This window comes from Arvicola amphibius, chromosome 5 (genome assembly GCF_903992535.2).
Source record: "Arvicola amphibius chromosome 5, mArvAmp1.2, whole genome shotgun sequence".
NCBI lineage: Eukaryota > Metazoa > Chordata > Mammalia > Rodentia > Cricetidae > Arvicola > Arvicola amphibius.
In genome coordinates, this window is record NC_052051.1 from 25,831,216 (window position 1) to 25,859,213 (window position 27,998).

The window sequence follows — 27,998 nt, forward strand, 5'->3', positions numbered from 1 at the left end:
GCATGGCAGATGAGTCAGGAAGAAGCTCGAGGACCCAAATGGTTTCACTCGGGGCTGGCAGGCAGGTTGGGGCTGTGAGACTCCTGTCTTCCCCTTCTTTGGCTACAGGATGGGATGCATGAAGTCCAAGTTCCTTCGAGATGGAAGCAAGGTCTCGAAACAGAGCCAAGTGCCAATCAGAAGGGTCCTGTGTATGTTGCCAGATCCCACGTCCCCCAGCAAGCTGGTGAGTATGACACCACCAGGAGGTGTCCCAGGCCCTCGCCATAGGGCCTTCAAACCCTTTCTGGCCCTGGCCCAATTAAGTGAACTTAGGGTAGGATGGCATGGAAGCTGCTTCTTATGTGGGCAACCAGGACCTGGCCCAGATCTCTGCCTCTCAATCAAGTCTAGTGTGGGCCCTGAGCCTGGACCCTGTCTACAGCAGTGCAAGCAGACCCATGATAACAGCACTAGCATGGCTGTCCATCTGCCTGGCCAGGGTATAACAGCAATCCCAGCAAGGAGATTAGCAGTGCTATTGGGGCGGAGGGATGTCGTGGTGGATAAAGGACTATTGCTCAAGTGGAAGGACCAGAGTCTGGATGCCCAGCAGCATCTACAATCCCGGCACTCAGAGACAGAGACACAGGCTCTCCATAGTAAGCTGGCTAAACAGGCTGGCCAGTGAGACACCCTCCCTCCATATATAAGGTGGAGAGTGATGGAGGAAGGCATCCACTTCAGGGGCTCCATACATGTGTGTACCATGTACACACATGGCTGTACATAGATGTACACACACGTGAACATGCATAAACGTACTTCACATACATGCAAAACAAAACAGCAATAGTGGATCTATTAGTTACTTTTCTATTACCATGATAAATACCATGACCAAGGCGACTTACAGAGAGAAAGTGTTAGTTTGGCCTCATAGTTCTAAGGCATGCGAGCCCATGATGGCAGGGCAGAGGCAGCAGGCAGCAGGCAGTAGGCATGGTGGCTGGAGCAAAAGCTGAACATTCACATCTTGAGCATAGAGAAGAAGACAAGAAATGGTAGTCTTTATTACTCTCAAACCCCCCCCAGTGACATACTTCCTCCAGCAAGGCCACACCTCCTACAGCCTCCCAAACAGCGCCATCAGTGGGGACCAAGTGTTTCAAAGGCAGGAGCCTATGCAGACCACCACAGTGGCTTAGGAGCCAACAGCGGGAGTACTTAACAAAATGAAGGGGTAAGGCAGGAAGTGGGATGTGCTCAGTCCATACAGTGCTTCCCACGTAAGCCCAAGACCTGCATTCAATCCCCGGAACTCAAGGTTTATTTTTAGAAGAAGGCCGAGCTGGGTGGTGGTGGCGCACGCCTTTAATTCCCAGCACTCGGGAGGCAGAGGCAGGAGGATCCCTGTGAGTTTGAGACCAGCCTGGTCTACAGAGCGAGTTCCAGGACAATCCCAAGCCTGTTTCCAAAGGCCATACAGTCCCTTCACCCGAGTGACAGCCCATATGAAGGCAAACCCTTCCCCAGTGTCCAGCCTTCTGAGCCCTTTTCCATGTGTGAGGCTCTGAATACAACTATTGCTGGGAAGGGGAAAAGAATGCAACGGTCACCTCCCTCTCTTTGCACGTGACTTCTGTTCACAACTGCTGGTTACACAAACTTCTCAGGCTGGTGACGTCACAATCCGGTTTGGTTATATACTGTTACCCTTAGCCATTCCTGGGTCCAAAGGACAGCTTTGGGTTGTCCTTCCTGAGGACGGATGATGGGGTGCAGTCATCAGCTCATGTTGCTCCCTCCTTCTCGGTGCTGGGCCCAGAGGTTGAGGTAAGAGAAGAGAACGTTTCTCGGGAGAAGGTGTTCCAGGCTAAATCTGTTTGAGAAACCTCACATGGCACAGCCACCTTCCTTAAGGACATCTCAGAACCTTTAAGACTCTTTCAAAAACAACAAAAATCAAGTATCCTCGATGCTCCCTCAAATGAATGTGTGTGATGGGGCACACCTTGTTGAAGATAAAAAGTCATTAGTATGGAGCTCCGCAAGTGACACATCCCCTAAAGGCAATCTATCATTAACGGTTTGATATGGACATTTAAAATCCTTTTCCATGCATTTACCAATCCACCACCAGTGTGTGTCCACAGGAAATATGTATATGTGTTGATATAAATATATAATGATCCATTTGTTTGTATGCTTGCTTTTGGAAGACAGGGTCTCACTCTGCAGTCCAGGCTTCTTGGTACTCACAACAATTCTGCTTGGCCCCCAGAGTTGCCCACTTCATGTGTGTACCTCTATGCCCAGCTCCGATAATGTAATGTTCAGCAGATGTCTTAGTTAAGGTTTTTTTTTTATCACTATGAAGAGACCATGACCACAGCAACTCTTATAAAAGAAAAATATTCCATTGGGGTGGCTCACACTTTCAGAGGTTTAGTTCCTTGCCATCATGGTGAGACATGGTGGTGTATAGGCAGATGTGGTGCTGGAGAAGGAGCTGAGTGTCCTACATCTTGACTTGCAGACAACAGGAAGTGGTCTAAGACACTGGGTGTCGCTTGAACACATATGAGATCTCAAAGCCTGTCTCCACAGTAACACACTTCCTCCAACAAGACCACACCTACTCCAACAAGGCCACACCTCCTAATAGTGCCACTCCCTTTGGGGGCCATTGTCTTTCAAACCAGCACAGCACAAGTTGCTGTTATCACTCAGCAACGTCTGTGAAGTCCTCTAAGTGATGCTTAGAGCCCCAGGGTCCTGGTGGCCATGCCTCTGCTCCATATGCATGATGGAATCTGTCCCTGAGAAACCTGGTACCCAAGGTACCTTCAGACATCTCTAAAAAACACTGATCTGGACCAGTTCCCTCATCTTGTGGGATAATCAATCTAGCCTTCTCCAGTATTCCACAGCAAGAGCCCAGGTCACAACCTAAGACATCTCCATCCTTGAGCAAGCTCTGCCCCTTATATGTCATGTGACCCCACCTATGCCTGTAATCCTTTCCGACAAGGACCTAGGGGGCCAGAACAGATGTCCTTAGGTGTCCTTTCAACACAGGCTCCTCACACTTTAGACCCATGTCTGTTGACAGAGGACTGTTTGTTTGTGTTCCTCCTGGCTGCCCAAACCAGAAATAATCACACAGAAACTGTATTAATTACAACACTACTTAGTCAATAGCTTAGGCTTCTTATTAATTCTTACATCTTAAAATTGACCCATTTCTATTAATCTGTGTATTGCCACGTGGCTGTGGCCTACCAGTAAGGTTCCAGCCAATGTCTGTCTCCTTCAGCTGTTACATGGCTTCTCTCTGACTCTGCATTCCTTTTTTCCAGCATTCAGTTTAGTTTTTCCCACCTAACTCTATTCTGCCCTGCCACAGGCCAAAGTGGCTTCTTTATTAACCAATGATAATAAACATAATTCATGGCATACAGAGGGAACCCCACATCACCTCCCCTTTTCTGTCTAAATTAAAAAGGAAAAGTTTTAACTTTAATATAGTAAGATTACCTATAACGAAACAGGTATCAAGCAAGAATTATAGTTACAAATATTTAGTTCATTACAATTTGACAAATTAAGGAAAATACCCTATCATCTGTCCTATCTTCATGATTCTAAAATTGTATATCTAATTTATCCTTTATCATAACTAAGAAAAATTCTAACTAGCTTTCTGCAACTTTTGAAAGATCCCAGAAGGATATAATTTGCCTAAGTTAACAGAAGTGTATTATAAGCAACTTCCAAACTCTAGAATTGACAGAGACATCTTGCGCCTGGACAGTCACCCAAAGTTTTCTTCTCTAACATTTGGAGCATCCATTTCTTAGCCTACAGCCCATAGTATCCAGCAGACTTTTCCATGAAAGCAGGAAATTTCAAAGACTGTTTTGCCTCTATTGGCAGTTTGTCAGTCGCTTTCTTCTGTATCCTGCAGAATGTCTGGCAGACTCTTTCATGAAGCAGGAATCCTGAAGGGCTGTCTCACCTTCCTTAGGCAGCTTCAGCAGGTCATTTTTCTGTGGGTCCTGTTGTTTATACAGCATACCATCAAGCAGTCCAGGCAAGAGCAGTTTCTTGCCCAAATGGCCAATAAACTCCATAAGGAGCCTCTTCGATGGACCATCAGTCTCTTGAAGTAGATTGGTGCTGCCAGGAGCAGATGTGTCTCATTGTCATGAAAAGTCCTAATTCTTAAAACATTTTAAATGCCATATCCTATTAGTCTTTGAAAGGTTGAAGAATAACTATCCATCTGAAATATATCTCTGGTACATCTAGAAAACCTAACTGACTATAAGCTTGATTATTATAGATGACTACCTATCAACCTGTAGTTCTTAATTATATATTACATTTTTAAATGAGCTGCACAAACACAATACCTTAATCAAGAACAAGAAGTATATATATAACAAAATTGACTTAAATTTGTATCAATAAACCAAGATCCATACCAATGCAAAATATTCATCTCTATACATGTCCTTCTCCTGTTTCTTCCTGCAGGGGCCCAAGCAACAGCAACAGCATGCCCCCAGGGTTTGTGGAGGGTGAGTATCTGGAAGCAGGGGTCGTGGCAATTGCGTGCCATCTGTTAACTTAGGTTCTGAGTTGTAGGCTAGTGGGGAAAAAGTCAAAAACACCTATATCAGTTGGTTGTGTGTGTGTGTGTGTGTGTGTGTGGTGTGATGCTGTGATAAAACACCATGACCAAAAGCACCTTGGGGAGGAAAGGGTTTATTTTCTCTTACAACTCGCAGGTCACAGTCCCTCACTGTGGGAAGTCAGAGTAGGAAGTCCTCAGGAGGCTAGAAACAGGAACTGAAGCAGAGATCACCAAGAAACAGTGCTGACTGGCTTGCTCAACCTGCTTTCTTATACAATCAGCTGTCCAAGGGGAGCACAACCCACAGTGGACCTGAACCTTCCACATCAACCATCAGTCAAGAAAACAATGCCTACCGGCTTGCCACAGGCCAGTCTTGACTTAGGCAATTCTTTACTTGAAGTTCCCTCCTCCCGGGTGACTCTGGTTTGTGTCAAGTTGGTAAAACTAACCAGCACACCATCCTTGAATATCCTCTGAATTACCTGAGTTCCTTCCCGGGGCTCTCGTGTTTCTAGAACGTTGCCCTGTGATGTGGACAAAGTCCTGCAAGCTTTAGCCAGCATCACGCCCAGCCCTGGAGGCTGCTCGGTCACCCTATGAGACAGGCAAAGAGTGGGGTGCACATGGGGTTCAGAGTGGGGGTGCTGGGGAACTACATCTCCCTTCCCGGCAGGCTCTGAGGACGTCGTTGTGGTGCGCTTTATGACTACGAGGCCATTCACCGTGAAGACCTCAGCTTTCCAGAAGGGAGACCAGATGGGTGGTCCTGGAGGGAGTGAGTTCTAGCCTGCTTCCCCCTAAGACACACCCACCCCAGGGCTTACAGTCCTGTTTTGCATCAGTAAAGAACCCTAGAGCCTGTCTGACTCTGGGAGTAAAGGACAGATGAGAACCGGACCGCATGCCATAGAGGAGGAAGGGACTTGCTATACCCTGGGGTAACAGGAGCGTGGCAGGGGACTGTGCCCTTCCAGCAGGTTCTCTACAAAGCCTCCCTAAGGCTTTCCGGAACTGGGCTTCAGTGTCCCCGCAGGCCTGGCCCCTTCGGAAGGCTTTGCACTCAGACATCCGGGGTCTCTGAGGTCCCCACCTGTGGTTGTCACAGCTCTCACCATCAGGGTTGCTACAAGAGTTCAGATTGTACTGAGATCCCGAAATGGGACCTGGCCATGCACAGGCAAACCCTAGCTCACAGCCTTCTCCTCTGGGCCCCACTGAACCAGTTAATGTGAGTGCTTCCTGAATACAGGCCCTGGATTGGGGTAAGGGTAATCCAGTCATGGCTGGAATTCAGGAAAGAGAAGGGATCCAAAGAACCCGGCATGTGATCTGTGACCCCAAACTCCTGTGGAGACCATCATCTCCCCTACCCTAGTCCTGGGCCAGTGTTGGGTGCCCTGCACCTCACTCTTCTGGTTTCCTAAGTGTGTGAAGAGCAGGGGTTTCTAGGCCAGAGTGGAGACCACGGAGAATAAAGGGTTCCTGTGCTCTTCTTTCCTTCCTTTCCCTAGGTCTGGGGAGTGGTGGAGGGCACGATCCCGGACTAACCCGGAAAGAAGGCTACATCCCAAGCAACTACGTGGCTCGTGTTAACTCTTTGGAGACAGAGGAGTAAGTGTTCTATCCCTGTCCGGCACCCTCTTCCTGGAGCTCTCATCTTGGCTGGTTCTTTTCCCATGCTTCAGTCACAGAGGCCTGTCCTAACACCCTGTACAAGATGGCTCCCAAGAAGCCTGTTTTACTTTCTTCTGAACATATCCCAATGGCAAAAAGGGACATTGGTTTTTCTGGTTGTGCACATGCACGATCTGCCTCCCTCTTGAGAATGAGCTCTGGAGTTAGGCTGTCTAGGTTCTAATCCGGTCTCTTACCACTTCCAAGCTGCATACCTCAGACAAGCTACTTGTCCTCTTGGTTCTCCAGGTTTGATCACTATAAATAAGAATAATAAAGGGTGACAATTACAGGCTCTAAAGCTGCAGAAAACCTGTCTCGAAAAAAACCAAAAAAAATAAATAAATAAATAAAAGAAATAAAGGGTGACAATTGCATAGAGCTGGGTCTCTTGGTAAAGATGGGGCTGGAGGTTTGGTGGGTTAAGACACTTGTTGCCTTTCCAGAAAACTCATTTGGGTTCCTGACACAGCGGTTCACAACGGCTTTTAATTCCAGCTCCCGGGGATCTGACACAGAGCGCTCTCTCTCCTTCTCTCTCTCTCTCTCTCTCTCTCTCTCTCTCTCTCTCTCTCTCTCTCTCTCTCACACACACACACACACACACACACACACAGCGTGGGGGGGGCGAGAAATAATTGAAAAAAAAACAAACGGATGAACTATTCATACACTTCTTTAATCCCCAGCACTAGGGAGGCAGAGGCAGGCAGATCTCTGTGAGTTCGAGGACAGCCTGTCTATATAGTAAGTTCTAGGACAACCAGAGCTACATAGTGAGACCCTGTCTTGGAGAATAAAAAAGATGAATGTTAGCTATTTTCTCCCTTGTTGATAACTGAGAAGCAGAGAACAAAATGGAGCCAACCTGTAGGGTTGGGGCACACTGACATCTTCTCAGGACTCTTTCCCATCAGATACACAAACCGCTCCGTATCCTGGCGAGGGTGAGAACTGCTTCAGCTGCTTCAACGAGAACTTTCCATCGTACCCCAAATAGCGGGGGGGTAGGAGAAAGGAGAGAGAGAATAAAGGAAGGAGAGAGGGAGAGATAGAGAGAGAGAGAGAGAGGAGATAGAGAGAGAGAGGAGAGAGAGGAGAGAGAAGGAATAGCTGGTTTCCCACCAACCCACACCCAAAAGTAGGAAAAAACGCTACCTGAAGTCAGGTGCTTGTGTGGGCTCTGCCCCAGTATGTCCTGGGCATCGTGGTGAACAGGACATGCCGGTTCATCCTGAAGCTCACAGTGTCCTCATTCATTCCTGGCAGGTGGTTCTTCAAGGGTACCAGTCGGAAGGATGCAGAACGCCAACTCCTGGCTCCTGGCAATGTGCTAGGCTCCTTCATGATCAGGGACAGTGAGACCACCAAAGGTGATGCCTGTCCTCCCTGCCTTCCTGTGCCCCATGGTGCCAGCTCCAACCCCTAGGGACATTCTCTGAGGAAGACTGAGCAGCTCAGTCAAGTGGCCGTGCTACCAGGTTTTCTCCCCTCCTTTGCTGCTCTGAGCAGTGGGAAGGCTAAGGATCTTTGCAGGGTGGCTCTCCTAGTTCCGTAGATGCAGGCTTAGGTCAGTGGAAGTGGTTTGAATCCTGATGGCAAACAAACCTCCTGCTGACACTTTGTCCCCACTAGCTCCTGGCTGGATTTTTTACTGTATCCTGTCTACAAGTCCCATTTCTCCTTGGTGAAGAAACAGTGTGGTGTGAGCTAAAGCTAGACCCAAAACTACCTCTGGGACTCCCTCAAAATTCTCTCTTGGTGGGGGCAGTGAGACGGCTTAGCCGGAGATGCCTGATGTCAAGTTTGACAACCTGAAGCTACATGGAAGAAGGAAAGAACCGACTCCTGAGGGTTGTCCTCTGACCTCCACAAGCATGCCACGGCATGCATGTCTACCCCATAAAGATATAAGGGGGAGCTTTTTGGGCGACATGTGGATAGGAAGATGTCATGGATAGATGTCAGGAGTCTTGTCCTGAAGTTTCTGTACTAAAAAGGTGGCATCTTGAGTGGGTGTTTTAAAATATATATATTTAAAATTTATATTATATGTATACATATAACCTCAAACCACAGAGAATGGCTCCCCCAGAACTGCCCCAGTGAGTTTCCCAGGGTAGCAATGCGGCGGCAGGCGCCATCTGAGTTTAGACTCCACAGGTGCAGGTGAGCCTTGACTGTTCATTTGCTCTCAAAGTCACTTGATTTGAACAGGTCAAGCCAGTTGTACAAGTGTGACCTGGTTGGAACTGTGAGGGCACATAGTTTTGGGGACACTGAAGGCATTTGTGTGTCTGGGACCAGTTCTGCCATCCATGGTCTGAGGTCAGCAATCATTTAGGGCTGCAGGGAGAGGCCCAGCCTCTTTACCTCCATCTGTGCCTAAGATAGCTTAGAGATTGGGCTGTCCACCTCTGCAGAGAAGCAGAGAATCAACGGTACATGTCAGAATCTGTGGATAGGAGGGTGGACTGGGCTAGCTTCCACAGTCCTTGCGGGTGAGGGTATGCTGGGGATCGGATAGATTTAGAATGAGGCCCTGAGCGCTTGGCTGCTTCCCAGATCCTGCACACCCTGTCCAGGCCCCCTTGACTGGGACAGGGTGGCCAAGGAGGGGCCCTCAAGCCATCTGACTGGGTTTGGAACCCAAATGTACCACTTACCAGCTATGTGACTCCAGGTAAGGTATTGTCACCTCCTAGCTCATTTCCTCACCTATATAAAACAGGATTGGCAATACTATAAAGCCTCTACCTTATGAGGTTATTCGCTATGATGAGTAATGTAATCCCTGTAGTTTTAATTTGTTAAAATGCATTCTATTCCCATTGATCCATCGTGTAATCTTAATGTGTTGAAATGTGTACTCTTCCTCTTCGTTCGCTGTTCGTTTAGCAGCATGCTTCGAATAGGGCTTGGCATGTACAGTCAGGTGTCATTCAGCAATTTAAACCTCTGTTTAATACTTCTGTTTCTTTCTATATCTCTTTCTCTTTCTTTACCAAATTAATATGGCATCGTGGCTTTTCCGTCATTAAATAGATGACACATGGATAGATAATTGATAGATAGACAGATAGATAGATAGGGAGAGAGAGAGAGAGAGAGAGAGAGAGAGAGAGAGAGAGAGAGAGAGAGAGAGAGATGATAGGTAGGTGGATATATATATAGATGGATATATATATATATGGATATATGTGTATATATATATATATATATATATATATATATAGAGAGAGAGAGAGAGAGAGAGAGAGAGGACAGATAGGTGGATGGACAGAGGACAGGCCAGAAACAGTGAAGCGATAGTGGCATCCAGCGTCCTGACTGTCCCAAGTCATATGCAAGTATTACTCCTGCTGATCACTGGGCACTGTGATGAGATGGAACGGCACGGCCACTCTTATCTTACAGGTGAGGAAACTGAGGCATCAAAAGGCCGTGTAGTCATCAGAAGGGCTCACAGCTGAGAATGGCAGACCTAGGGTGGGCACCCAGGCAGCCCCATGCCTCAGCTTACTGTTAACGATCTGAGCATTTGCCCAGGTGCCCGTGAGCTCACATGAGGCCAGCAGAGGCCTCACAGACAATCATGAGGATGTCTAGGTACTGACACCAGATGGCCAGGGCGCCGAGGGGTACCATTCTGATGGGCTTCTTTTGGACTAATGCAGGGAGTTATACTCGCTGTCTGTTCGAGACTGTGACCCTCAGCACGGAGACACGGTGTAAGCATTATAAGATCCGGACCCTGGACAGTGGAGGCTTCTACATCTCCTCCGAGGAGCACCTTCAGCAGCCTGCAGGAAAACTTGTGGCCACTACAAGAGTGAGTCCTGCCCGAGGCCCAGGCCCCCCACATTTGACTGCAGAGCCTCAGCTTGTCCCCACTGCACGGTGCAGCCCAGCTGGGAGGCTACTGCCAGCCACAGCTTTAATTCCTCGACACCCTGACCGTATTTTACAAGGGTTGTTTGGTTCTAGAGAGGGGAAACCAGTCTGGTGTCTTCTAGGCAATTCTGGATCGCATCTCATCCCCCACGGAGAAGGGCCTGTCTCTCAGGAATCCCAGTCACATGGGATTCTGCATGAAGCATTGAAGCACTCCGAGGTCTCCTGACCCAGTCATGCGGGGGTGATCCTGAGGGTTAGGCTTGTTGGACACCGGGGGGTGGAGGGATAAAGGTAGCAACTCGTCCCTGTTCTGCTCTTTGGGGGGATGTACCATCTGCTCGGACTGGGCACTTTGTTTCAGAGGGGAAGGACGGGCTCTGCCAGAAGCTGTCAGTGCCATGTGTGTCTCCCAAACCCCAGAAAGCCATGGGAGAAAGATGCCTGGGAGATCCCTCGAGAATCCCTCCAGATGGAGAAGAAACTTGGAGCTGGGCAGTTTGGAGAAGTGTGGATGGGTAAGGAGCTGTGGCGAGAACACCTCAGGGCCATGCTGAGAGGGCACCAGTGCAGGGCTGTCGCACAGCAGAAGGAGATTTAAATAATAACCCCAGAGGGCCACTCCTCAGATAACAAACCAAATCACCTACTGGGAGGAATCACTATTTTGCCTTTGCGGTCAGGCTTGAGGGTCAAAGAATTGCCTCTAGGAGGCGCCCGAGTCCTGAATGGCAAATACCCTCTGTTGTGTGGAGCTGGGCAGCCTGCCTTTTGAGCTGGCATACTCAGGAACTCTAGGGATGATGAAAATTCATAGTGGTAGAAAGAACATGGGTTTTCAGGTGAAGACTTAGCTGTTCAGATTCATGAGCCACAATGCCCAGTGACATTTCAGATGGGTGGGGGTACCAGAAAGGCCTGACACACCCCTGTTGGTCCCTTGCCCCACTTTTAAGAACAGCAATTCCTGTTTCATGGGAGGTAGGTGATCACAATGCCTGGCCGGCCATGCTAACACTCCCCTGTGTGGCAGCTGGGAGAAGCAGCTCGTAGAGAAGCAAACATTCCGCTGGATAAAGCACATTGGTTGGTTGGTTAGTTGGTTGCTTTGCTTTGGTTTTTCGAGACAAGAGTTTCTTTGTGTAGTCGTGGCTGTCCTGGGAACTAGCTCTGTAAAACAGGCTGGCCTCGAACTCACCTATCTTTGCCTCCCAATTGGTGGGATTAATGGCATGCACCACCACACCAATAAGGTTTTAAAAGCTTGTGTTTCAAACTACATTTACTGATAGCCTGCTGTATGCCAGGGTAATGAATAAAAGAATGAAACCATAAGGAAACGCTTAGAAAGGACAGATCTGAGTAGCAAAGTGGGGGCCAATAAAAAAACAAAACAAAAAAGCTGTCCCCCTGAGGCCCCATGCTCTCACTGCAGGGAAGCCCACAAATCTGGATTTGAGCTTTCCTGACATCCAAAGCACACATGGAAAGACACAAGAGCCCTGAAGCAGGGTGGGATGGAGCAAGAGGACAGAGTGTGGCTGAAGACTTGAGGGACAGGTGTATGCAGGGTGGTTAGTGTATAAAAGCCGGAGTAGTGAGGCAAGTCAGATGACGCAGCAGGTAAAAGGCTTGCCGCCAAAGCCCGGTGATCGGAGTTCAGTCCCTGGAATCCACAGTGGAACGCGGAAACCGGCTGACAAAGACTGTCCTCTGACCTACACACACACACACACACACACACACACACAGAGAGAGAGGGGGGGGGGGGGAGGGAGAGGGGGAGAGGGAGAGGGGAGAGGAGGGAGACAGCGAGACACAGAGACACAGAGGAGGGGGGAGGAGGGGGAGGGAGAGGGAGAGCGACGGAGACAGAGACACACCACACACACACCACACACAACAGAGAGAGAGAGAGGAGTGAGAGAGAGAGGAGAGAGGAGAGAGAATATTTATTTGTTTTTTAAAAGCAAAGACTGAATTTAGAGACCCAGGCCTCTATAATCCCAGCTACTATATTAAGACAGGTGGACTCAAGTTCAAGGCCAGCCTGGACAACTTAGTAAGACCCTGTTTCAAAATTAAAAAGGGGGCTGGGGACGTAGCTCAGTGGTCGAGCACTTTCCCAGCATGAGGCCCTGGCTCAGTCACTAGTTGTGTGTGTGTGTTGGGGGTGAACTTGGTAGATACCAAGGACAGAAAATTGAGCATGGCCAGATCAAGCAGGGTCTTGCAGGTCATAATGAGGTCCGGAATTTATTTCAAGGCAGTGTTAAACACTGTGTTGCAGGCTCGTGCCACAATCTAATTAGTGGTTTGAGGGTTACTACCCTACTGCTGTTAGTTTACAGTGCTGGGGATCATGCTCAGGGGGCCTTGCATGTGCCAGGCGAGTGTTGTGCCACCCAGCTCCATCCCGCCCTTGAGACTTGAGCTGGCCTGGAGCTGCAGGCCTTTCAGGCTTTCACAGCCTTGGGAACTCGGAGTGACAGACGCGTGCCCAAGCTCACACAGAAAGCTGTTGTTCACTCTTGCAATCAGCCCTTCAGACTGAGTGCTCATTTTCATTTCCCTTAGCAGATGAGGAAAACACAGCCCAGAGAACTGAGGTAGTTTGTTGAGCTGCACTCCGCTAGGGAGCAGGGAACTGTCTCTGCCACCAGCCACGCACGCTCTGTCTTAAAGGAGCAGGTGGGCAGGGAGAGCTCCTCGAAGGCTGCTGGATCCTAACCCACTTCCTTGCTCCGTGCTTTCTCCAGCCACCTACAACAAGCACACCAAAGTGGCCGGTGAAGACCATGAAGCCAGGGAGCATGTCTGTGGAGGCCTTCCTGGCAGAGGCCAACCTCATGAAGACGCTGCAGCACGACAAGCTGGTGAAGTTGCACGCCGTGGTTACTCAGGAGCCTATCTTCATCGTCACAGAGTTCATGGCCAAAGGTGCGTGAGCTGGGCCAGACTGTGGCCCAAGCAGACTTCTTTCGAACTCAGAGATGACCTTGACCTGGCTCTCCTGGCACACTTCTAACAAATCCTCACAAAGCGCCCACAGTCAGTCCAGCCTCCTGGCTCACAGAGTGCAATCACGTGATGGGGGGTGAACGGAGAGAAAGGGCAGGGCCTTCATAGCAGGGAGCTGGCAGAGTCTCTGAGACGACAGAAGAGGCACATGGCTTCCTGTGACTTGTATCTTAGAACCTTGGTGCTGGACTGTAAAGAAACCCTGCTTGGAGTACTAAGGGACAAGAAGCCACATGGAGAGAGACCATAAAGATGAGACATCATCTTTAATGTTCCACCTCTATCACCCCTCTTCACGGTGTGGGTCACCTAGCCTGCTATGACCAACCCACAGAATCATGGGAAATGTTCATGTCGTTACTTTCAGGCTACTAAGCTTTGGGCTACCCTGCTTGTCGTCGTTCAATATATCTCAGGAATGTTTGAGACAGGATTTCACCCTGTAGCCCAGGCTGCCCTGGCCCTCACTATGTAGCACTGGCTAGCCTCGATCTCACAACAGCCCTCTGCCTCAGCCTCTCAAGTGCTGGGATTACAGCCTCACAAATGCTGTGTCTCCATCACCTGGGTTCTCCGGGATTTTTTTTAATTGTTGTTGTTGTTATTATTATTAATTTATTTTAAGAGAGTTATTCCATAGTCGTTTTCAGGCCCTGCTTATTTTTGGATTAACATCTCACACACCATCATCCAATGTGTTTTGAAATCTCAAAACCTTTTCCATTTTCCAAATCTACGATCAGCTGGCTTCCTAAAGCCAGGCCCCAGGCACCAAGTCTCATGAGGCTGCATCAATCAAAGAGTCCAACTAGCAACCAAAAGTCCTTTCAGAGAAATTCAGGCTCTAGCACTCAGATAGTAGGGGCAGCAAGTAGACGCTTCTAACTCTAACATCATGGCTGGGCAGTGACGAAAGCCTGTAGCTGTGGCTATTCTGCTAGCTGAAGTGGAAAGAGAGCTGGAGTCCAAGAATTGGTGACCAGCCGGACAATATAGCAAGATGCCATCTCAAAAGGAAAGTTGGCAGGAGATGTAGCTCGGTAGTAGAGCCCTTGCCCAACGTGTGAGGCCCTGGCTTCAGTCCTTGCACTGCAGGAAAACCCTCTACCACTATGAAAACAATGTTTCCCAACGGACTAGCAGGCAGTGTTCCTTCTCACTCCCCTTTGCAGGAAGCCTGCTGGAGTTTCTGAAGACTGAAGAAGGTAGCAAGCAGCCATTGCCGAAGCTCATTGACTTCTCAGCCCAGGTGAGCCTAAGCCAATGATGGTCAGAAGAGGTGATGTCACTTGGGTGCTCTGTGTCTTTTGTGTGAGTACCCACCCCTCCACATGTACATGGATCAGTTCCAGGACCCAGAGATACCAAAAGCTTGTGCATGCTCAAGTCCCTTATAGAAAATCAAGTATTACAAATAGCCTAGACACAGTCTCCTGTGTAGTGCTTAACGCATCTCCAGGTGAGTTACGGAATCCAACATAAATGCATATAAATAGCTGTCATTTTGTTTTGTTTAGGGGTTAATAATCATTTTTAAAAGTCTGTAGAGAGCCAGGCAGTGGTGGCACACAACTTTAATCCCAGCACTCGGGAGGCAGAGGCAGGCGGATCTCTGTGAGTTTGAGGCCAGCCTGGTCTACAAGAGCTAGTTCCAGGACAGGCTCTAAAAAAGCTGCAGAGAAACCCTGTCTCGAAAAAAAAAAACCCAAACAAAACAAAACAAACAAAAAGTCTTTAGAGACTTAATATAGATGCAATTGTTTTAAGAATATTCTTGTCCGTTGGTTGAATCTGCAGGTGCAGAACCCACAGACACGGACTGTTCTTCATATAGAACAATTCATACAGAGCGCACATCAAAACTATGGAATGGGCTTTTTAGAAAAGATTAATCTTTTATTTTTTATATATGGATATGTGGGTCTTTTGTCTGCATGTAACTCTGTGTGTCACATGCGTGCCTGGTGCCCTCAGATGCCAGAAGAGGGAATCAGATCCTCTAGAACTGGAGCTACAGATGGTTGTGAGCCATTATGCAGCACTGGGACCCAGTCCATGTTCTCTGGAAGAGCAACCAGTGCTCTTAACCACTGGGCCATCTTTTCAACTTCTGAAATCATTTTGTTGATTGGTTGGTTGGTTGGTTTTTGGTGTGAGGCATGGAACCTAGGGCCTTGCACATCCAGAGAAGGCTCTCCCTTTGAGCTACATGGAAGTTATCCATTCTTTATGTAACAGATCACCTCAAGACTTAGTAGCCTGAAATAACTTTGAATTTTCCATGATTCTTTGGACTGACTGTAGCAGGCTAGGTGGACCACTCTGTGAACTGAAGGGACTTGAGTAGAATGTCCAAGGTCATCCTTATAATTTCTCTCTGTGTGGCCTCTCGTCACACAGTATTGGCTGTCCTGGAACTAGCTCTGTAGACCAGGCTGGCCTTGAACTCACAGAGATCCGCCTTCCTCTGCCTCCCAAGTGCTGGGATTAAAGGCGTGCGCCACCGCCGCCTGGCATCACTCCGTATTTCAACACAGCTTCATTATAGGCCAGCACCAGAGCTCCAAGAGGGCCCCAGCCAGGGAGTAACTGGTGGCAAAGCCTCTGTTTGCATTGACTTGTCAATACCGCATTGGCCAAAACCAGTCACGGCAGCAAGACCAGAGCCGTGACTGGACAGAGCTGGACAGGAGGGATGAATCCTGGCAGGCAAATAGACTCTGCTCACAGGAAGGTAACTGTCATCCCATTTTACAGTCCTGAAATTGAGTGTGAAGAATTTGAGGGCATGATGGTGAATGGCTGTAATCCTAACATTCAGGAGGCAGAAGATGGACAATCAGGAGTTCCAAGACAGATCTGAGCTACTGATTGTAGAAGAAGAAGAAGAAGAAGAAGAAGAAGAAGAAGAAGAAGAAGAAGAAGAAGAAGAAGAAGAAGAAGAAGAAGAAGAAGAAGAAGAAGAAGAAGGTTAAATACAGATAAGGAAACGGAGCTGGACAGTGGTGGTGCACACCTTTAATCCCAGCACTCAGGAGGCAGAGGCAGGCAGATCTCTGTGAGTTCGAGGCCAGCCTGGTCTACAGAGCGAGTGCCAGGACAGGCTCCAAACCTACAGAGAAACCCTGTCTCAAAAAACCAAAAAAAAAAAAAAAAGAAAGAAAGAAAGAAAGAAACTGAAGCCCAAGAGGTTCTGCAGCTCTGCAGCTGGCCTGAGTTGCAGGGCTGATTAGGGGAGGGGATAGGTAAAACCACCGTGAAAATGGCAAACACCGCTGCCTTGTACAGTTCTCTTGTGTATGAGCCAAGGGAGTAACCATGGGCTCTCTCCACCCACCACCCTTCACGGCCCAGGCTCACAGTCTGAAGAGCAGAATCCAGCAAAGAGAAGGGATGTGTAAGCCTTAGGAACACATCTTAGAACCCCATTTAAAATAAACAAGCGTAACAACAATGGTGCAGTGGGACAGAGTTTTGCTAGGTGCAAGGCGCCCTGGGTTCTAGTCCCAGTGCTATACAAAAAAAGAAAAAGACACATTCTTTGTCCTTCGTCCTGCCCCCTCGACACAGCACAGACTGTTTTCCTCCAACCCTGTCTCGTGCTCTCTGCTCTCTGTGGGAAACATGGTGGACAGTGGCGCTGTGGAAATGCATGGCTTGGTCCAGGAGCCATCAGGAAAAGAGTCACCAGGAAGTGGTCTCTAGGAGGCTCCCGGGGATTAGAAATTCTGCACATGCAGAGGAATAGGAAAGAGGGTCTCGACAAAAGAAAACGCCAGGACAAAAGCCCAAAGAGAAAACGAAGGGGCTGAGCCTGGTCAGCCAGAGCCTCCTGGGTGGTACAGGTGAAGGATATGGCATGCAACCCAGTGGGAGCTGAGGAAATTTGCGGCCGAGCAAATTTGAGCCTGGTGGTGAGGCCCAGGTCAGAACTCATTTGAGTATGCAAATACCAGAACCACGGGCAAGGTCTAGCCAGAGGCTCCACTTTCAGAGCCCTGAATGCCAGAGGCATATGGAAATCAAGGCCTAGCACTGCTGTCCCAGTGACCCCAGTCCTCCAGGAACAACTGTGTGACCTGTTACTAAAGTCTAACCATCAAACCAGCAGGAGCCTTGCCAGACAAGGGTCAAAGGCTGCAGCAAGAGCTCCTGTTGGGGCTGGGGATGTACCCGAGCCAGTAAAGTGCTCACCTAGTACACATGAAGTCCCAGACTTGATCCCCCAGCCCCCCATAAACCAGACGCAGTAGTGCACATCTATAATCTGAACACTTGAGAGGCCGAAGCAGGAGGACCAGACGTTCAAAGTTATCCTCAGTAGTTTAGTGAGTTCTAGGTCAGCCTGGGCTACATAAAACTGTCTCAAAAAAATAGAGTCACACGCTCCCTGTCACAGCTAAAGAAAACAAACAAGGCAAGACACTTGGCATTACTAGCCACCTCTGAAATGACTCTATATGGAAACAAAGTCCTTACCTGTGGGGCAATCTTAGAGGTCAATCTCCCTATGAACCCTGGGATGCAGGCTCAAGGTCACAGAGCTTGGGAATCAAGATGAGCAGGTCCAACCCTGGGGCTATTTAGCCATGATATTCCATTACCCCCAAATTATTTATTTATTTATTTATTTATTTAGCTAGTTATTTAGCTAGTTATTTAGTTAGCTAGTTAGCTAGTTAGTGTTCCTGCTCACATTGAGCTCATGTAAGAACCAGGGACATATGAGTGTCAGCCAGCGGGAAAGCACTAGGCACAGAGGGTGGATGGACTCAGCAAAGCCATAGCTCACAGCCCCACTTCTGGAACTTACATGTTATGTCCCTATGGGCTGATTAATCAGTTTATAGTAAATAATCTGTAGTATCATCATCCTAATAACTTTTCAAGCTATTCTCCTAAGGATGCTCTATAAATTTTCCACACTCTCCAGGTCAAAACCCGTCTCCCCCCACTACAACCTCTATTCCAGACAAAATCAATCTTGAGATTGCATTCTGAAGTTGGGCCTGTTTCCACTGCCTTTGACGCCCTCTGCTGTTCATTCTTTGGAAGTGCACTACCTGGTCCCTTCTGGCTTTGCGTTTACTGGCCGGCCCTGCTGTGGTCTGTCTGAACAAACTCTGCCACCCCGGGTTCCCCAGGTAGTCTGCTCTGATGATCCCGTTCTGGGCTATCCAAAGCAGGCTGGGTTTGAAACTGATAGCCAGGACGAGAGTCTCTGTAAAGTGGATCGTGACAGTTCTACCTCCTCAAAGCCCCCAGGCGGTTTTGTAAATTGTGCATATGCTGCTTTTTGGCAACCAAGATTCATCTTCCACCTCTTTTGTCGTAACCTTTGTAAGTAAGAAAATCTCTAAGTCACAGCCACGTATCTTTCTACCAGAAGCTTCCAGAATAAGAATTCTTCACACTGACCGCACGCCATGGGATGGCCAACTCGGCTGCCATCCCGGTTGAGATCTAGCACTTTAAGTTGGTAAACAGCACATGGAGGAGCTGGTGCTGCAGAACCAGATCCGGGAGCACATCATAACCATCGAAGATGAAAAACTGAAGCATGGTTCGGATGGAAGATGGCAGCGGCTTCAGCACCTGCTGCAGGACAGTGGAGGAGCTTCAAGGAGCCTGAAAAGCCATGGCGGCTCGGTGGGGAGACACTCAGAGCAGGAGGCGTCTGCAGAGCCCACAGTATCTGTGGAACAACAACTTTTAAAAAAGCAGGTCCTATGGAAAGATGCTTTTAAAGAACGGACTCATGAAATTGGAAGATGGAAGAGCAGAGCCACACCTAGAGAATGAGGGGACAAAGACGTAGAGATGCCGGGAATGGGAGCCATGTGGGAGAGTGCCATGGGACAAGGAGAGGGTGTTGGCACGACAGCACTGCCCTCAGGCTGTGAGCCTTGGGCCTGCCAGCATCGAGAGCGGGGAGGGGTGCAGTGGATGCCCTGCCCTGTCACTAGATCACCCTGACTCTGGGCAACAGCCAGATAGCAATAGCCAGATATCCAAAACAAGTCTCGGCGATGGTCCAGTATTTACAGTGCTTCAGAAATCAGACACCTTGAACCAGACCAATGACTCACTGCAATGAATATTTTCACATAAAGCTGTTTCCATGCATGTATGTATAGTGTGCGTGCGTGTGTGTATGCGTGTGCATGCTGTGTGACCTTCTGCAGTTTTCAGTGCCACTTCATCAAACAAATCTGTGATGGACAGGTGGGAAAGAAATAGTCTAGATAGGAAGCCATTAAAGGAAACTCTTAAAAATTATGATAGACTGCTAAAGCGTAACTCCTCACAGCTGATGCCTTCTGGCAGGAGTGAGGGTGGGGAAGGACGCGGTTTTCTTTAAGGGGCTGGCTGCCGAGAGTTTGACCATGCTACAGTGAGTACATGGGCAACACAAAATAGACTTCGGGTTTTTCTTTTTCCTTTTATTTTTTCTTCTTTTTTTCTGGGAGAAGGTTACAAGGGTGGGGTGGACCTGGGGGGACTGGGAAGTGAGTGTGATCAGGGTGCATTATATGAAACTCTCAAACAATCGATAAAAATACTATGTTGAAGAAAAAGATTTCTTTCGAATTATTTACCAGAATTAAGCATGTGAGTGACGCTGTCTCTTCCTGGTGCAGATCTCAGAGGGCATGGCCTTCATTGAGCAAAGGAACTACATCCACCGAGACCTCCGGGCTGCCAACATCTTGGTCTCTGCATCCCTGGTGTGTAAAATCGCTGACTTCGGCCTGGCCCGGGTCATTGAGGACAATGAGTACACAGCTCGGGAAGGTAGGGACACTGCTCTCCTGGACGGGCTGTGAGACATGGTAGTGGACACCTGGGAGAGAGACCGGAAAGGGCAAAGACCTGACCTAGACTAACTCTCACATCAGGCTTGGCTGGCTCCTTCTTGGCAGCACACTAGTTGACAGAATACTCAGCAAAGGCTACTTCAGGAAGGCTTTAATTGCCTTATAGTTAGAGAGCACAGTCCGTCCTGGTGGGTCAGGAAGGGTATAGAACTGGTCACATTGCATCCAGACAGATGCTGGTGTTCAGCTCGCTTTTTTTTTTATGTGGTCCATAGCGCATCGAATGGTGCTGCCCACAGGCAGGATGGGTCTTGGCACCTCAATTAACCCTATGTAGGAAGTCCCTCACAGACACATCCAAGGGCTCTTCTAGGTGATTCCAGAGCCTGTCTGGATGATAACGTTAATGGCACACAGACTTGAAGAGAAACATTTCAGATCAGATTGAAGTGACAACTTCAGCAAATACAGGTAGCTGTGAGAGGTGAGAGTAACTTTATGCACAGAAGACAAAAACAGAGCAATCTAAATGTCCGCAGACAGGGCGAGCATATCAACTGCGTCACCCACAGAGTGTGGCATCATGCAGCAGTGAAAAAACCCACACCGGGGGCTGGAGAGGGCGTGGGGGCTGGAGAGGGCACGCAGGAGCACAGGCTTGACTAACACAGAAGGCTATAAGTTCCACCCCATCACATCACACTCCAATGCCAACTGCAACTAAAGGGGAGATGTGACATCAGATGAAAGTAGTAAGTCTCAACAGAGCAGACGCCAGGAGGTTGCACAGACAGGGAATCCAAAACCAGGCAAAAGTCATTTGTGAAGCTCATATTGTTCCTCCTAAATAGCCCCAGACTGTCTAAATAAAAAGGAAAGGCTTTAACTCTAACATAGCCAAACTCTAACAATACAATAAGAACAATTGTGGTTGGAGAGATGGCTCAGCGATTAAGAGCACTGGCTGTTCTTCCAGGGGACCTGGCTTCAATTCCCAGCACCCATATGGCAGCTCACAACTATCTGTAATTCCAATTCCAGGGAATCTGGCACCCTCACACAGACCCGCATGCAGGCAAAATATCAATGCACATAAAATTAATAAATATTTTTAAAAAGCCAATCCAGTACTCAGGAGGCAGAGGCAGGTGGATCTCTGTGAGTTTAAGGCCAGCCTGGTCTACAGAGCAAGTTCCAGGACAGCCAAGACTTACACAGAGAAACTCTGTATTGAAAATCAATCAATCAATCAATCAATCAATCAATCAATAAATAAATAAATAAATAGAACAATTATCAGGTAAGAATTGCATTTGCAGTGCCCAGTCCACTTGTATTTAGCAAATTCACAGAAATTTCTCTGTTATCTGTCCTATCTTGATGAGTCCTAAGTTTTATCCCTAAACCACTTTCTATCATAACTTCTATTACCATCCTAAAAATATCCTTTTAGACCTTAAAACATTTTCTTAGATAAACAACTTAAACTTTTGTGTCACTCAACCTTATAAACTTTACATCTCTTATGTAAATATCTTTACTAAATTTGGTAACAAAGAAAATGATATAACTATCTAGTCTTCAACCCCTCAGAGACCCAGGGAGGATATAGTATTACCTGAATAGACAGGAAGAGCAGAGCAAACAACTTACAAAGCTACAGAAATGACAGAAACAGCTGACTGCCTGGGCAGTCACCCAAGTCTCCTCTGCAACACTGGGGCATCCATTTTCAGCCTACAGGCCTAGAATATCTGACAGACTTTTCTGAGGAGCAGAAATTTAGAGGACTGTCCTACTTTGTCTTGGCAAAGTTCAACAATTGTTTTCTTTTGTGTCCTGTTTGTCCAATTTAGACAGCAGCACAGTGTCAGTAGTTAAGGCAAGGACAGTTTCTTGCCCAGTGGCTAACTTTGTCACAAATGAAAGCAAACTCCATATGAAGGTTCTTTGATGCCCATCATCCTCTCTGAAATAGATTGGTGCTGCCAGGAACAGACAGATCTCACTGTCATGAAAAAATTTATGTTACTAAAACATCTTTAAAAAAAGATTTATTTATCATGTATACAGTGTTCTGCCTGCACATATGCCTGAAGACCAGAAGAGGGCGCCAAATCTCATTACAGATAAGCCTGAAATTGAACCCAGGTCCTCTGGAAGAGTAGCCAGCGCTCTTAACCGCTGAGCCATCTCTCCAGCCCCATTACTAAAACATCTTAAATGTCATATTCTGTAGATTTCTGAAGTGTTTGAAGACTATCTAAAATATATGTCTGACTTTGAAAATATACCTAACATGATTACAAGTTTGATTGTTATAGATGACTAACTACTAATCTGTATTTCTTAATTGTCCTAAATAGTTTATAGTGGTAGCTTTCAAGGACTAGAACTTTACATTTTTAAATGAGTTACATAGGTATAATACCTTAAACAAGAATATAAATATATATACAGTATGCTAAAGTAAAAATAACCTTAAATTTGTAGCCTATGTATTAATGTACAAAATTCCTTAAGAAATAGAAACATGTATAAAGTATTTTCTAACAAAAATAATCTTAAATTTGTATCAGTATGCAAAGATCTATACCAATGTAAAATAATAGAGATTAATATTTGCTTTTTAGTTTAAAAGTAGATTCAATAATCTACCCTTTTATCCTATCATTCTTATATGCACCCTTTTTGTATCTTTCAAAAAGAGATCCCTGAATCTAAGCTCCTTTGCTTAGTTTCCTTCCTGACCATGACAAATAACAGCTTGCAACCAACCCCCCTAAATGATGATAAACATCCATAATCCACCAAATGACCAAAAACACTCACTCCATCTCTTGGGGATGTGGGCATTGTGTTCTTAAAATTGCTTCCTGGTGTCTGGGGGCAAGAACATTTTTAGGGGACCCTGAAAATGAGATAAAGTCCAAGCCCTGGGAGAGCTAGCTGTTGTCCAGTCTTGGTGTGATGGGAAAGTACAAGACTTATTTGAAGTCCTGACTGGAGTCGTCTATGAGGCTGGACCATCTTAACTAAGTGCTTTGAAGTTGTCCTGAGCAGTTTTTTGTCTAACTAGATTGTGGTGTTATCACAATCTAGGTGGATTCATCATTGCAGGGCCCCATCATCTCCCTGGACATCTCAGAGGTCTCTGCCGGGAAATGGTCATGCGTTAAAGTTTTCACTGCAGGAAACTTTAACATTTTCAATGTCATATGCAGCAGATCTCCAAAAGGTTATAGGACCACAGTCTATTAATTACATTCAGGTACACAAACCTAGTTCCTAGTTACCTGCTTTAGACTCAAGCCTAAAATCAGGTATAGGAAGCTAAATGAAGTTTATTTCTGGAATTCATTAGTACTCTATATGACCATTAATATCGTGACAGAAAGTTTAAATATATATCATAAGTTTTGAGATAATATTTATACCTTAACAAAAGTATCAAAGAATCAAATAGAAATCAAAGGATGATGAGATTAATGGCAATAAAATAGTCCCATAAATTGTATTTTCTTCTGTCCCATACCAGGTGGTTCTTCTGATCTGAGACAGAGATTCTGATTTTTCCTTTAACAAACGTGTGAGTTTAGAGGAGAGAGCCATGCTCCAACTCCAAAGCCAGCTTTAATTTTTAATTGAATCGGGACCATAAAAGGACCATTTGCCTTATGTCTGTGGAGGAGTTACAAAGATAGGGAGCACTAATTCAGATTAGCCTCATGTGACAGTGTGGCACAGGGGGAAGGCCTCAGTCACTGGTGTTGGCAGTGACACTGGCTCTTTCCCCAGGCAGGACGCAACCCTAAGAACCATTAGTGTCAACATGGCAGTTTGGACTGCAGCAAGAGTCTGGGGCTAAGTGACCTCAGTTTTATCCCTGGGTCCTGGTTAAGCCACTTCCTTCCCCTGCTGCTGCTGCTTTCATGATAAAGTCAGTCCGGTTTATGTCCAGCTCTGAAAAGTTCCCATGCTCGTGGGTGCTTAGGGTGATGTGTGCCTTGCTGATATTAGAGATGGTGGCCTCAGCCTACGGGACCACTCAGGCCATGAAGCCAGATGCCCGGCTGAAGACTTAAAGATGGAACTGCTTGAAGATTTCTAGCTTTTTCCACCCCACAGCCTTGCTGTTTGGCAGCTGCTGGTCCTGCCCCTCAGCATTCAGCCTGTGTGCTCTGCCAGCCATGATGGGACATGGACAGCAGGTGGCAGCAGAGAGTGCTTAAGGGGGGGGGGGGCATGAGCTCCAGCATTGTGATTTTCCACATTGTGAGGGCACAGAAATAGTTGCAAAGGTGGGCATGGTGGCACAGGCCTCCAACCGAGGCAATAGAGAGGTGGAGGCAGAAGGATCAAGAGTTCAAGCTCATTCTCTAGTCTCTAGTGAACTGAGGTGAGCCTGTCTCATCAAACGAATGACTGGAGGCTGGAGAGACAGGCTGCAGGCTGCTCTTCCAAAAGCACTGAGTTCAATTCCCAGTAACCACATGGTGGCTCACAGCCCTATAATGAGATCTGGTGCCCTCTTCTGGCATGCAGGCAGAACACTGTATACATAATAAATAAATCTTTTTAAAAAAAAAAAATTGAATGAATGAGCTGGGCAGTACAGGCAGAGGCCAACCTGGTCTACAGAAACCTGTAGGACGGGCTCCAAAGTTACACAGAGAAACCCTGTCTCAAAAACAAAAACAAAAAACAATAACAACAACAACAAAGAATATACACCCACTTTGGATATTGATCTCGTTCCTGGTCTGATGATACGCTGTCTTCCCTCATGATGCTAAGCTAGAGCAATGAGCTACAGTCTGATTTAGTCACCAGAGGAAACAACAAAGAAGCCATGGTGGGAAGTTGCTGAACTGAGTGTTAATTGTGCTAAGTGGTCAAGACAATTTTGACTTCTGTTTTTGCCTCACAGTGGGTTTATCAGAGAATAATCGTAAATCAAGGAGCAGCTACAGATCATGTTTACCAATTGGACTGTAATTCAAATACCCACAAACAGCTAACCAAACCCATTCTAGGGGGAAGGAAGGAGTAGGGAAGGAACACCCAGTGACTAGGACAAACCTCAGGCAGCAGCTAGAATCCTCTCCTGCACCCCATGGCTGGGGAGGTGGGCTGGGGAGGTATCAGCTGTGGCCTGGTCTCAGGCCCCCCCTGAAGCTCCTCCATCCCCAAAGACCTCTAGGACTCCACTTCTCAGAGTTATAATTCACAAGGGGTCAACTGAACCAAGGAGGAGAGCCAGCACCTGCATTATCTCCCTCTGCTCATTTCCCCTTGCTTCAGCTGTCCATCCTCGAGACAAATGTGTCTTAATACCACGGATGTGGGCAGCACATTGCGGGGGGGCAGCTGGAGCCCCTGTCCTGACTCCTCTCACCCTAGCAGAGCCCCATCCCTCAGTGGTCCCCAGACTCACCCTGATTCTGCTCTGCCCAACCCTACAGGAGCCAAGTTCCCCATCAAGTGGACAGCCCCTGAAGCCATCAACTTTGGTTCTTTCACCATCAAGTCAGACGTCTGGTCCTTTGGTATCTTGCTGATGGAAATTGTCACCTATGGCCGGATCCCTTACCCAGGTAGGGAAAGGGACATGGGTTTAGGGGTTTTTCTAGAGCCAGTCTGGTCGTAGTCCATCGTGCCAGCTTGTCTGTGAAATCAGCTCTTGACCGTCCCCCAACTTCTCTTCACCTTCCCCATGTCAATCAGGGGTACCACCATCCACCATTCCTCAGCCTGCACGTAAAGGATTTGTTGGCTATCTCCTTTTTTGCACAGCCAATTGCACCTAAGCAATCAGAGCTCAACTATTTAAGCAGGAAGTAGATGAGATCTGGGGAGGCAGGAACTGGCAGGGCCCGGATATGGTGAAGAATGTATGTGCTCATTGAAGTATCTACGAAGCCATGAGATGGCAGACGACTGGAAGGAAGTCAAATGATTTTTTTTTTTTTTTTGAGACAGGATCTTACTATGTAGCCCCGGCTGGCATGGAACTTGCTATGCAAACCAGGCTGGCCTTGGAGATCCATCTGCATCTGCCTTCCAAGTGCTGGGACTAAAGGTGTACACCACCACACCTGAATGACTTTTATCTTTAAGATAAAATCTTAAGAATGATTGAGACTGGAAAGACGGATCAAAGATTAGAAGTACTTACTACGCTTGCAGAGAATGGGGTCCAGTTCCCAGAACTCAGGTGGCAGCTCACAACCATATATCACTCTAGTTCCATGGGATCTGGTGTCTTTCTGGCCTCCAAGGGACACCAGCATATATTGTGTATATATGCATATATATATATATATATACACAAAATAAAAATAAAAACATGTGAAGGGTGCAGGCTTTGGTTCATGTGAATGGATGAGAGTATGTGAACAAGGTGTCACCAGGCAACTGGGTACAGGGTGGTGACACTGGCAGCAGAGATAAGCTGATGAACTGGGTCACATTTCAAAGCAGTATCTCCAAAAGAGATAATAAAGGATGGCTGTCCTGGCATTGAAGCAGCTTCGGACATTTGTGTTGATTCACTAAGGGTGATATTTAGACATCAAGGTAAGATGTTTAAGGTTTCTTTGGTTCTTAATCTGCTTTTAATCCCTGAACCATCTCTTCAGCCCCAAGTTAAAAAACAAAACTAAAGATAAAAGTAAAGTTAGTGGTCATAAATATTTCATGGTTGTATTTATAGAAAACAAATGTAAATTTAAGTAGAATAAGGAAATGATCCTATTTAGAGTGACCTTGAGTCTGGTCACCTGTTTTGTGGGTATACTAGTAAAATCCAGGCAGAAGATTATACAACCTACATCCATTCAGATGCCTGAGACTGTAATTAACAAAACAGCCCTGGGAGTGCATACCTTTAATGCTAACAGAGGCAGAGGCAGGTGGATCTCAGTGAGTTTGAGGCTTTCTGGTCTACATAGTGAGTTCCAGGATCAGAGCTACATTGGGAGACCTTGTCTCAAAAATAATAATAAAGACAGGGGCTGGAGAGATGGCTCAGCCCTTTAGAAGACCGGCTGCTCTTCTAGAGTACCCGGATTCAATTCCCAGCACCCACCTGGGAGCTTACAACTGTCTGTAACTCCAGTTCCAGAGGATCTGATACCTCCATACAGACATACATGCAGGCAAAATGCCAATGCGCATAAAATAAACATAAAGATAAATGACAGACAGACAGACAGCAGACAGACAGACAGACAGACAGACAGACAGACAAATCACAGATAAAATGACAACCAAGAGTGGTGGAAATAGGTCGGTTAATGCTCTGCCTCGTATGAGATCTGGAATGGCTTGGTGGCTGGACAAACTCAGCAAGTGCACAGCTATCAAGGCTTAGTTTCTGTATCTTCCCCCATATAGTCAGATGGTAATGGCAGCTCCATTTGCCACTCCCCACACACTAAATTCCACCCCTCTTTCTCAGGCATGTCAAATCCAGAGGTGATTCGGGCACTAGAGCATGGGTACCGGATGCCTCGACCGGAGCACTGCCCAGAAGAGCTCTATAATATCATGACCCGGTGCTGGAAGAACCGACCAGAGGAACGGCCTACCTTTGAATACATCCAAAGTGTTCTGGATGATTTCTACACGGCCACTGAGAGCCAGTATCAGCAGCAGCCGTAATGGGCAGGCCATGAGCAGAGCCAAGCCCCCGGAGTGCCTGTGACATCCTTAACCTCTGGGCCCCACTTCCAGACACCAACCCCCACTTTACACACTCCAGCCCCAGATTGTCCAGCTGTCGAGTGGGTGGGTGGACTTCACAACCTCTTCTTGACTAGTCGTCTGCAATCTGCCATTCTCAGGGCCCCCAAGTTGGTATTTGTTATTTGCCTGAGATGATTGAATTCAAGCTATATCTGTGGTTTAAATGGGAAGTTTAAATAGTATTTAAATAAAGATATGAATGTCAAAGGCTTTTCTCA

At 47.2% G+C, this 27,998-nt stretch overlaps 1 protein-coding gene across 1 annotated transcript; it reads left to right on the forward strand.

The window, feature by feature from the left end:
• Nucleotides 1-108: 108 nt before the first annotated feature.
• Hck (HCK proto-oncogene, Src family tyrosine kinase) lies at nt 109-27,987 on the forward strand. Its single transcript, XM_038329386.2, is given in 24 exon segments — nt 109-158; nt 161-198; nt 200-218; nt 898-904; nt 4,522-4,565; nt 5,298-5,315; nt 5,318-5,361; nt 5,363-5,384; nt 5,743-5,755; nt 6,136-6,169; nt 6,171-6,235; nt 7,568-7,676; nt 9,980-10,030; nt 10,032-10,079; nt 10,081-10,110; nt 10,112-10,130; nt 10,557-10,615; nt 10,617-10,710; nt 12,952-12,980; nt 12,982-13,132; nt 14,386-14,462; nt 19,855-20,008; nt 25,497-25,628; nt 27,494-27,987. Coding segments are annotated over 24 exon segments (1,509 nt in total). The 5' UTR covers nt 109; the 3' UTR covers nt 27,697-27,987.
• Nucleotides 27,988-27,998: the final 11 nt, after the last annotated feature.